The sequence below is a fragment of the Salmo trutta genome, chromosome 4 (genome assembly GCF_901001165.1).
Source record: "Salmo trutta chromosome 4, fSalTru1.1, whole genome shotgun sequence".
NCBI classification, from domain to species: domain Eukaryota; kingdom Metazoa; phylum Chordata; class Actinopteri; order Salmoniformes; family Salmonidae; genus Salmo; species Salmo trutta.
The window spans coordinates 27306702-27319847 of NC_042960.1; the positions used below are offsets into that span (position 1 = coordinate 27306702).

Here is a 13146-nt window from a genome sequence, read left to right on the forward strand (position 1 = left end):
TGGGTTTTCCTATGAGCATTACTCAAACACGAACACACACTCATTACGAACACACACACTAAAACCCACACACACGTAAGCTGCACAGCAGTCTGCCTGTCAATGAGGTTCATAAATCGAGGTATTGTTGGAGGTGTTGGCTTTCAGAAGGTGTGTGTGTGTTTAGAGCAGTGAATACAGGCCTCATTAGAATGCTTGTCAGGCTGTTCTTTTTCTGCCAAACTACAGCTGCATGGGGAACAGGATGGATTTAGAGACTGTGAATAATAACTCTTAAGATGAAACTGAAATAAAAATGTTTTTACATTTGTTTCTATTGTTTTCATTTGTTAAATCACTATTTGGAATAGAATAACATCCTGAAACAAAATCCCACTGGGCACAGATGTCAATTCAACGTCTATTCCACGTTGAAATGATGTGGAAACAATGTTGATTCAACCAGTGTGCCCAGTGGGATGAAATTCCTTAACGCTCTCTGTAAGAACTCCAAATTCAACTCTACATGTTCAGACTGCCTATGTAACAAAGTGATGCATGCATGAGGTTATCTAGTGTTACAGAATAACAATCTGAACCTTATTTTACCTTGCGATGTACATCTTGACAGTATGGGGATATTTTTATATCTCTGGAACACCCCCTGGGCATTCTTTCCAGGAAGTAGTCCTACTCTGCCCCTCTTTCATCCTCAGTCTGTTCCAGGAAGCAGAACCACACAGAGCTGAACAGTGTGTTTCTCAAGCCAGTCCTCGGGGACCCCTAGATATTCAACATATTTGATATATATTCCAAATATACACTCTAGACCACCTAATTCAACTGGTCAAGGGCCTGGTGATTAGCTTAGTTGACTGTTTGACTAGTGCTGGTATAAATCAGATATGTGGCTAGAGGTCACGGTCGACTGGTCAGAGAAGAAGTGTTTTAATGTGGCAGGTGATTATAGGGCTGTGGTATCTAGTTCAACTCATGATATATGATTTATAGAAGATACACTATATATACAAAAGTATGTGGACACCCCTTCAAATTAGTCGATTCTTCTATTTCAGCCACACCCGTTGCTGATGTCTAGTTTGAGAAACAGAAAAGTCCTCAACTGGCAGCTTCATTAAATAGGACCTGCAAAACACCTGTCTCAACGTCAACAGTGAAGAGGCAACTCCAGGATGCTGGCCTTCTAGGCAGAGTTGCAAAGAAAAAGCCATATCTCAGACTGGCCAATAAAAATAAAAGATTAAGTTGGGCAAAAGAACACAGACACTGGACAGAGGACTCTGCCTAGAAGGCCAGCATCCGGAGTCGCCTCTTCACTGTTGACGTTGAGACTGGGTACTATTTAATAAAGCTGCCAGTTGAGGACTTGTGAGGCGTCTGTTTCTCAAACTAGACACTCTAATGTACTTGTCCTCTTGCTCAGTTGTGCACCGGGGCCTCCCACTCCTCTTTCTATTCTGGTTAGAGCCAGTTTGCACTGTTCTGTGAAGGGAGTAGTACACAGCGTTTTACGAGATCTTCAGGTTCTTGGCAATTTCTCGCATGGAATAGCCTTCATTTCTCAGAACAAGAATAGACTGATGGGTTTCAGAAGAAAGTACTTTGTTTCTGGCCATTTTGAGCCTGTAATCGAACCCACAAATGCTGATGCTCCAGATACTCAACTAGTCTAAAGAAGGCCAGTTTTATTGCTTCTTTAATCAGGACAACCATTTTCAGCTGTGCTAACATAATTGCAAAAGGGTTTTCTAATGATCAATTAGCCTTTAAAAATGATAAACTTGGATTAGCTAACACACCATGCCATTGGAACACAGGAATGATGGTTGCTCTGTACGCCTATGTAGATATTCCATTAAAAATCAGACGTTTCCAGCTACAATAGTCATTTACAACATTAACAATGTCTACACTGTATTTCGGATCAATATGATGTTATTTTAATAAAGTCAAGGGGTCTGAATCCTTTCCAAATGCACTGTGTGTGTGTTTGGCAGATAGACCGTGTGTGGGGGGGGGGGAATTATGTGTGTGTGTGGTAGAGGAAAAGGATGTGTGTGTGTGGAGGGGAAGCACTGACTGACAGTTCGAAAAGAAGTATCCTAATCGGTCATTCTGCTTCACTATTGAAAGGTGACTGTCGTTGTGATTCTCTTTCTCTCTATATCTCTTTCTCTCTCCTCTCTAGATAAGTTATTTGGGAAGCGGCTGCTGCAGGCTGGGAGGTACATAATGTCTCATAAGTCCTGGATGAAGACCGTGCCCACTGAGAACTGTGACATCCTCATGACTTTCTCAGGTGTCTCTTTGTTTTTGTTTACCTACACGTTTGCATGGCCATCCATGCACTATGAAAAGCGGAAGTACGCAGAAGTCATTTTTCATGTTGGTCTCTGTGGCCTGACGTTATGAATGGTGATAATGTAATAGCAACATTAGCCATCCCAATACATAGATATGCTGTGCTACTTTTCACAGTCATTACTGGAACATAATGCTCATTAGACAACACGCACTCATCGTTCCAGGCTGGTGTGAAAGTAATGATACTAATATGGGTTATTTACTCTTTTGAGATAATGATGCTACCTCTGAGTTTAATTAAAAACAGTGTTTCTGTGTTGGTTTATGTGGAACAATTTCACAGTAAAACTGTTGTTAATATCTTGAAGGTTGGAATTTTCATTAAAACCGTTATTATGATGATGTAACCAAATTGTATTTTTTTAAAACATGCATGTACTGTATGTACTGTATGTGTTTCATCTCCACTCTATTTCTTTCCTGTAACAGACCAGACAGATGACCACACGTTGCTATGGCTACTGAACCACCTGCGTCTGGGCATTCCAGAACTCAACATCCAGATTCGACATCACAAACGCACGCGCGTCCATGCCTTCTTCGTCACGGCAACCTATGAGAAGTAAGAACCCCGGCCAGCTAATGTACAGTATAGACAATGACATTGTGTGCTGCAGTATGAATTAATTGTCATTATTATTGTTAACACCTAAATGGAGCCTGGGATAGAAGGTAGTTACCGAGGCTTTAGTAAACCTGTTTGAATTAGTGTCTTGACTGATCATAAATAGAACATTTCCTACATCAACAGCAGAAGGTTAGTTAGTTAGAAGGTTAGTTAGTTAGCAATATTAGTGTGGCCTCCCTTTGCTGTATGTGAGTGTGGTACAACCACTGCTAAGAGATCTGGACCTAGGATTGCAGAATTTTGGTAACTTTCCCCAAATTCCCTGGTTTTCCAGAAATCCTAGTTGGAGAATTCCCAGATTTCCTCATTCATTTCTCATTAATCCAGGAATGCTCCTACCAGGATTTCTGGAAAACCAGGGAATTTGGAGAAAGTTACAAGAATTTCATTGTAGAATGTTGGAAGGACTTACATTTTACAATAGCTTCAACTATTTCTAAACACTGTACTGTACATGATACTATTATGCTGTATCTTACCTCTCTGGGTAAATACCAGGGGATTTAGAGATGACTCTGGGTAAATACCAGGGGATTTAGAAATGACTCTGGGTAAATACTCAACAACCAATGTAAGAGTGCAGAGGGCATTAGCCACACTACCCCACAATGCAGTTCACTCTGTGTTAGATGATGTCTGCTGTGCCGACTGACTGCTGTGCTGACTGATCTGTTTTCAAGGGCTCTTGGCTATCCTATCCTGAGAGTTTTAAGGGTGGCTTTCACCTCTTAACAAGTGAACGGAGTAGAGAGAGAGAGAGAGCTTTCTGTAAGTGTGTCAGTGTGCGTTACTGAAAAAATGCTCACGGCAGATGGCTGTACCAGCATGTGTGCACACACAATCTCACATACACACAGTCACACATACTTGCACGCTCGTTCTCAGGTGTATTGGATGACCTAAATTGACGCGATAGAAAAGTTCATGTATGTAATCTCATTTACTGCTGCTGAAACTATTCAAACTTGTGTTGATCCATGAAAGTGATATGGAAATGATAGAAGTCGTGAGATAGAAGGTTAAATGAAAATGATACACGTTCACTCATTTTTTATTTTTTTATTTCACCTTTATTTAACCAGGTAGGCCAGTTGAGAACAAGTTCTCATTTACAACTGCGACCTGGCCAAGATGAAGTCCCGTGTAGCTCAGTTGGTAGAGCATGGTGTTTGCAATGCCAGGGTTGTGGGTTCGATTCCCACGGGGGACCAGTACGAAAGAAAAAAAAAATGTATGAAATGTATGCATTCACTACTGTAAGTCACTCTGGATAAGAGCGTCTGCTAAATTACTAAAATGTAAATGTAATAAAGCAAAGCAGTGTGACACAAACAACAGCACAGAGTTACACATGGGATAAACAAATGTACAGTCAATAACACAATAGAAAAATCTATGACAAAATGGATGGCACTAGACTACATCCAATTTGCTGAGTAGAGTGTTGGAGGCTATTTTGTAAATCGCCGAAGTCAAGGATCGGTAGGATAGTCAGTTTTACGAGGGTATGTTTGGCAGCATGAGTGAAGGGGGCTTTGTTTGCGAATAGGAAGCCGATTCTAGATTTAATTTTGGTTTGGAGATGCTTAATGTGAGTCTGGAAGGAGAGTTTACAGTATATCCAGACACCTAGGTATTTTTAGTTGTCCACATATTCTAAGTCAGAACCGTCCAGAGTAGTGATGCTAGGCAGGCGGGCAGGTATTGGAAGCAATCGGTTGAAGAGCATGCATTTAGTTTTACAAGCATGTAAGAGCAGTTGGAGGCCAGGGAATGAGTGTTGTATGTCATTGAAGCTCGTTTGGAGGTTTGTTAACACAGTGTCCAAGGAAGGGCCAGATGTATACAGAGTGGCGTCGTCTGCGTAGAGGTGGATCAGAGAATCACCAGCAGCAAGAGAGATATCATTGATATATACAGAGAAAAGAGTTGGCCCGAGAACCCTGTGGCACCCCATAGAGACTGTCAGAGGTCCAGACAACAGGCCCTCCGATTTGACACACTGAACTCTATCTGAGAAGTAATTGGTGAACCAGGCGAGGCAGTCATTTGAGAAACCAAGGCTTTTGAGTCTGCCGATAAGAATGCGGTGATTGTCAGAGTTGAAAGCCTTGGCCAGGTTGATGAAGACGGCTGCACAGTACTGTCTTTTATCTATGGCGGTTATGATATCGTTTAGGACCTTGAGCGTGGCTGAGGTGCACCCATGACCAGCTCGGAAACCAGATTGCATAGTGGAGAAGGTTACGGTGGGATTCGAAATGGTCGGTGATCTGTTTGTTAACTTGGTTTTCGAAGACTTTAGAAAGGCAGGGCAGGATGGATATAGGTCTGTAACAGTTTGGGTCTAAAGTGTCTGACCGCGGCAACTTTCCAATCTTTAGGGATCTCAGACGATACAAAAGAGAGGTTGAACAAGCTGGTAATAGGGGTTGCAACAATTTCGGCAGATCATTTTAGAAAGAGAGGGTCCAAATTGTCTAGCCCAGCTGATTTGTAGGGATCCAGATTTTGCAGCTCTTTCAGAACATCAGCTATCTGTATTTGCGTGAAGAAGAAACGGGGAGGGGGCTTGGGCAAGTTGCTGCGGGGGGTGCAGAGCTGTTGGCCGGGGTAGGGGTAGCCAGGTGGAAAGCATGGCCAGCCATAGAAAAATGCTTATTGAAATTCTTGCTTATCGTACTTATCTTCTAGCAGATGGCAACATTCATCAATCCATTCACTTTTCTCTAGGTCTGAGTTCGCAGTTTTTTTCCCGCAAGGCTGAATTTTTCATTACTGGTGATATATTATTGTCTAAATTAGCATAGAGCAAGCTGCATAGAGTACAACTGGCTGGGCTAGCCCTCTCAGCAGTATTAGACTGGGTTATTTATCCCAGGTTAGCAGTGGCCAATGACAACTGGACACTACACACGCAGGTAAAGACTTCTTGAATTGAAAGGACAATACGGCTATAAACTTTTAATCCAATAGAAGCTTGGCTGCTTGGACGTGTTCATTCACGACCTCTCGTAAAGAGTCTTGGCAGTAGCAGGATACCTCTCTAAAACATACTGGCTTCATCTGGATAAGAAATTGGGGATTTGAGTAAATGCAGTCTGTGTTACCCTATAAATAGATATAATCCTTCTTAGATCGTTGATCGGTTTCAATCATTGTTGAGTTCAGTACTATGGACTATATTGTAAAGCAGTTTCATTCACGACCCGAGAGGGCCATAACAGTATGATAGATGTGTGCTGGTAAATGCCAGCTAATAGAAGTGTGGCCGCACTCTGGTGTGTGTAGCTGTGTGAGTTGGGCTTATCATTCTGCAGAGAACAGAGCAGAGGAGGAGGAGAGGCGAAGTAGAACCTAGAATAGATACTGTTGTCATTCCTTGAATGCTGTCATTCAAAGTTTACTCGGGCTTTCCTTTGCTGCTCTGTTCAGTGTTATTTGGTCCCTTCATGTGCATCTATCACGGGATGTGTCATATGGAATTCTTATCAGATGCGTGGCATGCCAGGACAGGTCTTATTCACATTAGACCATGTATTCCCATCTTTGTGTGTATGTTCTTGTTTTTATTGCATGTGTGTGAGTGTGCGTGTGCGTGTCCTAACACCTTTCTGTTTGCTTGTCTGTCACTGTGCCACTCTGTTGGTTTGTGAGTGTGTGTTTCTCCATCTCAACTCTGCTCCAGCCTTGTGGGCCTGTGGAAGCCTGTGTGTGTTTCCCAAACTCTCTCCCTCTCTCTCTCCCTCTTACTCTCTCTCCCTGTCTCTCAGTCTGTTGCGCGGGGCAGAGGAGATGGGTCTGAGGAAATCAGTGAAGCCAGAGTTTGGGGGAGGAACACGCAGCTTCTCCTGTGAAGAAGACTACATCTATGAGAACATTGAGAGTGAACTATGCTTCTTCACATCACAGGTCAACACAAACACACACGCACGCACACACACACACACAGACTTGTGTGATAAATAACCTTGTCTGAGAACCTGAAGATTTGATTCTGTCTGACCGGTCGGTCCCTATCTCTCCTCAGGAGAGGCAAAGCATCATCAAGTACTGGCTCGACAATCTACGAGCCAAGAATGGAGAGGTGCTTCACAACATACAGTTCCTGGAGGGACAGCCAATCAGTGAGCAGCATTTTTTGTTTGTTTTGTCTTTGTTAGTCACTGTGAAGTAAATAATGTTGTGTAAGTTGTTTATACCCAGCGCTGTTAATCCCAATAACATACTGAATACTGTATACGGGTGTGCGTGCATGTGTGTGTGCTCCTGTATGCTTCTATGTGTACCACTTTGTACTCTGTGTGTTTGAAAATAAGAATTCATGTTTGTATGTGTGTTCCACCAGTCCCAGAGCTAAGTGTGCGGGGCGTGATCCAGAAGGTGTTTCCGCTCCATGAGCAGAGGATCCTCAGTCAGCTGATGAAGTCCTGGGTGCAGGCCGTGTGTGAGAAACAGCCGCTAGGTCAGTAACAGTGGAGGCTGCTGAGGGGAGGACGGCTCATAATAATGGCTGGAATGGAGTGAATGGAATGGCACTAAACATATGGAAACCATGTGTTTGATGCATTTGATACCATTCCACTTTTTCTGCTCCAGCCATTACCACAAGCCCGTTCTCCCCAATTAACACTCTCACACACACAGAACTGTTTGTGTACTTTTCCTCCGTCTTGGTAGACTAGTGTTTGCTGGAAGTGAATTGTTAGTGCAGTCAGGCTATGCTGGGTGAATCTTTCATGATGTATATGTGGTTCATGTGACCTTAAACCTAAGGTCAACCGAGGCCAAAACTCACCAGAAAACGTTTCTTCACTCACAGAATTATATGTTGAATTGAATTATAAATGTTTCATTGCTAACTGTCTCTCTCCCTCTGTCCCTCTGTGCTGTATCTAGATGATATTCATGATTACTTTGGGGTGAAGATAGCCATGTACTTTGCCTGGCTGGGGTTCTACACCACATCTATGCTGTATCCTGCTGTCATAGGCTTTGTGCTCTGGATTCTGACAGAGTCTGATCAGGTGACTTTCACACTGGGCCTTATCAAGTGCCTTTTCTATCCATCCATCCATTCTGTCCACAAGGTGTACTTGTATATCAAGCTGCCTCACTACAGAAACAGGAGATACATTGCCTTCAGAAAGTATTCACACCCCTTGACTTTTTCCACATTTTGTTGTGTTACCGCGTGATTTTCCAATGCCTTGCAAAGAAGGGGACTTATTAATAGATGTGTAAAAAAAACAGCAGACATTGAATATCCCTTTTCAGCATGGTAAAGTTATTAATTACAATTAGGAAGGTGTATCAATGCAGAGTCACAACAAGGATACAGGCATCCTTCCTAACTCAGTTGCCGGAGAGGAGGCCAGTGGCGTTCACCATGAGGCCAATGGTGATTTTAAAATAGTTACAGAGTTTAATGGTTGTGATAGGAGAAAACTGAGGATGAATCAACATTGTAGTTACTCCACAATACCAACCTAATTGACAGAAATAAAAGAAGGAAGCCTGTACAGAATAAAAATATTCCAAAACATGCATCCTGTTTACAACAAGGCACTAACGTAATAATGCAACAAAAAAATTCGTAGAGCAATTACATTTTTGTCCTTAATACAAAGTGTTACGTTTTTCAAGCATAGTGGTGGTTGCATCATGTTATGGATATTGTTGTAATCGTTAAGGACTGGGGAGTTTTTAGGATAAAAAAGAAATGGAATGAAGCTAAGGCAAAATCCTAGAGGAAAACCTGGTTCATTCTGCTTTCCACCAGACACTGGGAGATTAATTCACATTTCAGCAGGAAAATAACCTAAAACAAAAGGCCATATCGACACTGAAGTTGTAACGGGCGTCATATAGAGGAGACCAAGGCGCAGCATGTTGAGTGCTCATCGTTATAATTTTAATGAAAACGAACACTAGACAAAATAAACAAAATGACAGCCAACAGTTCTGTCAGGTTATACAAACTAAACAGAAAGCAACTACCCACGAAAACAAAGGGAAAAACAGGCTGCCTAAGTATGGCTTCCAATCAGAGACAACGATAGACAACTGCCTCTGATTGGAAACCATACCCGGCCAAAACATAGAAAAACAAAACATAGAATGCCCACCCACCTATCACACCCCGACCTAACTAAACAGAGAAAACACAGCTCTCCTAGGTCAGAGCGTGACAGAAGTTGCTTACCAAGAAGACAGTAAATGTTCTGGAGTGGCCGAGTTACAGTTTTGACTTAAATCTACTTGAAAATATATGGCAAAACCTGAAAATGGTGGTGTAGCAATGATCAACAAACAATTTGACAGAGCTTGAATAATTTTGAAAATAATAATTGGCAAATGTGGCACAATCCAGGTGTGGAAAACTCTTCAAGACTCACCCACAGCTGTAATCACTGCCAAAGGTGCTTCTACAAAGTATTGAGGTGTGAATACATACCGTATGTAAATTAGATATTGCTGTATTTATTTTTCAATAAATGTGCACACAAAAAATCTAACGTTTTCAGCAGGGGTTGGAACAAAAATAATTTTTCAATTGTTTCAATCTGAACAGAACCACTATTTTTGGGGGTTTCGTTCCACTGTTCCGACAGGCAAAATAAAGTCCTGAACCGGTTCGACCCAAAAAAAGTACCAGTTTATATCGTTCCTTTCTGTTTCTTTTTTAACCTATGAAATCAACAGGTTTTTACATTTAGCTCATTAAATTACTTCATCAATCCGTGCGGATAGAGTAGGCAAGCTAGTTGTTTACATACGTGATGGACAGACAAGTGTAGCCCATGCTGCAATATGCGACTTCAATTTTGTGGGTGGGGAGAGAGTGAAAGAGGATTGTGGAGGAGGCTTGAATCGCTGGGCATCTTATTATGACATGCATTATATGAATTATACCTAGAAGGAGCGGCTTCTATGGAGGAACCTTGAATGTCCTTTGAGCTAGCTAGCTTACAAGCTTGAGCTAGCTAGCTTACAAGCTTGTGTGTGCAGAGCAGCACAAGAATTAAAAACAAGTCTTACCTTTTTTTAGTTAATGTGATAAATAGACCTATAGTATCCTTAACTAGCATTGAAAAAGTTAATCCATTCTTCTCTACTAATTAAAAATCTCTCTCCCTATCTTCTGAATCAAGCTTGTAACATCAGTACAGTAGCCTATGCTTCGGAAGGGGGAGGAGCAGGTAGCCTAAACACGCACAGGCAAGGATTGTCAGCTTGCAGGCAGACACTTATTAAGGCACAAGGCAAGACCCAGATGCAGACACAGGAGGCAGATGGTTGGAGTCTTAAAATGTTTATTAGTCCAAAGGGGTGGGTAAGAGAATGGTCGTGGACAGGCAAAAGGTCAAAACCAGATCAGAGTCCAGGAGGTACAGAGTGGCAGATAGGCCCATGGTCAAGGCAGGCAGAATGGTCAGGCATGCGGTTACAAAGTCCAGAAACAGGCAAGGGTCAAAACCGGGAGGACTAGAAAAAGGAGAATGCAAAAAGCAGGAGAACGGGAAAACCGCTGGTTGACTTGGAAACATACAAGACGAACTGGCACAGCGAGACAGGAAACACAGGGATAAATACACGGGGGAAAATCAGTGACACCTGGTGGGGGTGGAGACAATCACAAGGACAGGTGAAACAGATCAGGGCGTGACAAACTGGTATAAGTTTCTGAGTGACAGAGTGAGGGCTTTGCATAGGTGCTTTGTTGTATTTTGTTGTGGGACTACAAAAAAATGCCTGAAACGTAGAACAACGTTATTAACCGGTTCCCGTGCTTTAAAAGTAACGGTTCTGTTCCGGGAACAGTATGGATCACTTTAGTTTCAGGTTACGTTTCTGTTACTGGAAAAATGGCGTTCTTTTACAGTTTTCTGTTCTGTTTCCTGAACCGGTTCCAACCCCTGGTTTTCACTTTGTCATTATGGGGTATTGCGTGTATAATCCATTTTGAATTCAGGCTGTAACACAACAAAATATGGTAGTCTAGGGGTATGAATAATTTCTGAAGGCACAATAAGATTCTGCCCCTATGGGCAGTTCTGGCTCAGACAAGCCTTATGGTCCAAGGCTTACTTACCACTTACTTTTCAAGTGCACTGTCTGGAACACGTTTAGGACATAGACACACAGATACTAATTGTGATACACTCATCTGCTCTCTAACAGACTTATTCCGGTCTCTAACAATGTTAACCTTTTCAACTGAATCACAGAGTGAGATATTGAACTGTTGACACTTGAAAATGTAGAAAGTGTTTCGAAGTAACCTCCGATATGATGATACCATTTCTTCCTAAGACGTTTTCCTTTTCCTCCAGTCCTCCTTTAGTTTTTACACAGGTGTTATAGAGGTTACATGTTTCCTATTTAAAGATTCACCTGTGTATTCTCTGTGTGTTCTCTCAGACAAGTCGTGATATCTGCTGTGTAGTGTTTGCTCTGTTCAACGTGGTGTGGGCCACACTGTTCCTGGAGAGGTGGAAGAGGAGGGGGGCGGAGCTAGCCTATAAGTGGGGTACGCTGGATACCCCTAACGAGTCCCTAGAGGAACCACGGACACAGTTTATGGTGAGGAGGACATGAGAACATTTCAAATAACATTTTATTTGTCACCGAATACAACAGGTGTAGTAGACCTTACAGTGAAATGCTTACTTACAAGCCCTTAACCAACAATGCTTTAAGAAGTTTTAAGAAAAATAAGTGTTAAGTAAAAAATAGATAAGTAAAAAATTGAAAATAAACGTAACAAATAATTCAATGGCAGCAGTCAAATAACAATACCGAGGCTATATACAGGGGGTACCGGTGCAGAGTCGATGTGCGGGGGCACCGGTTAGTCGAGGTAATTGAGGTAATATGTACATGTAGGTAGAGTTAAAGTGACAATGCATAGACAATAACAGAGAGTAGTAGCAGTGTAAAAGAGGGGTCTGGGTAGTCCTTTGATTAGTTGTTCAAGAGTCTTATGACTTGGGGGTAGAAGCTGTTGAGAAGCCTTTTGGATCTAGACTTGGCACACCGGTACCGCTTGCTGTTCGGTAGCAGAGAGAACAGTCTATGACTAGGGTGGCTGGAGTCTTTGGCAATTTTTAGGGCCTTCCTGTGACACCACCTGGTATAGAGGTCCTGGAACGGCGGGAAGCTTGGCCCCAGTGATGTACTGGGCCGTATGCACTACCCTTTGTAGTGCCTTGCGGTCGGAGGCCGAGCAGTTGCCATATCAGGCAGTGATGCAACCAGTCAGGATGCTCTCGATGGTGCAGCTGTAGAACCTTTTGAGGATCTGAGGACCCATGCCAAATCTTTTCAGTCTCCTGAAGGAGAATAGGTTTTGTTGTGCCCTCTTCACGACTGTCTTGGTGTGCTTGGACCATGTTAGTTTGCTGGTGATGTGGACACCAAGGAACTTGAAGCTCTCAACCTGCTCCACTACAGCCTCGTTGATAAGAATGGGGGCGTGCTTAGTCCTCCTTTTCCTGTAGTCAACAATCATCTCCTTTGTCTTGATCACGTTGAGGGAGGGGTTGTTGTCCTGGCACCACACGGTGAGGTCTCTGACCCCCTCCCTATAGGCTGTCTCGTCGTTGTCAGTGATCAGGCCTACCACTGTTGTGTCATCGGCAAACTAAATGATGGTGTTGGAGTCGTGCCTGGCTGTGCAGTCATGAGTGAACAGAGAGTACAGGAGGGGACTGAGCATGCACCCCTGTGGGGCCTCCGTATTGAGGATCAGCGTGGCGGATGTGTTGTTACCTACCCTTACAACCAGGATCCAGTTGCAGAGGGAGGTGTTTAGTCCCAGGGTCCTTAGCATAGTGATGAGCTTTGAGGGCCCTATGGTGTTGAACGCTGAGCTGTAGTCAATGAATAGCATTCTCACATAGGTGTTCCTCTTGTCCTGGTGGGAAAGGGCAATGTGGAGTGCAATAGAGATTGCATCATCTGTGGATCTGTTAGGGCAGTATGCAAATTGTGGTGGGTCTAGGGTTTCTGGGATAATGGTGTTGATGTGAGCCATGACCAGCCTTTCAAAGCACTTCATGGCTACAGACATGAGTGCTACAGGTCGGTAGTCATTTAGGCAGGTTACCTTCGTGTTTTTGGACACAGGGACTACGGTGGTCCGTTTGAAA

General features: G+C 42.9%; 1 protein-coding gene across 2 annotated transcripts in view; it reads left to right on the plus strand.

Moving 5' to 3' along the window:
* LOC115192182 (anoctamin-8-like) overlaps window positions 1-13146 on the plus strand; it is a 60591-nt gene that overhangs the window by 26174 nt on the left and 21271 nt on the right. For both annotated transcript variants that reach the window (XM_029750393.1, XM_029750394.1), the window contains exons 2-8: window positions 2189-2299; window positions 2794-2926; window positions 6766-6904; window positions 7023-7119; window positions 7341-7457; window positions 7892-8019; window positions 11417-11578. In XM_029750393.1, coding sequence (XP_029606253.1) covers window positions 2189-2299; window positions 2794-2926; window positions 6766-6904; window positions 7023-7119; window positions 7341-7457; window positions 7892-8019; window positions 11417-11578 — 887 coding nt within the window. The remainder of the gene's footprint in view (window positions 1-2188; window positions 2300-2793; window positions 2927-6765; window positions 6905-7022; window positions 7120-7340; window positions 7458-7891; window positions 8020-11416; window positions 11579-13146) is intronic.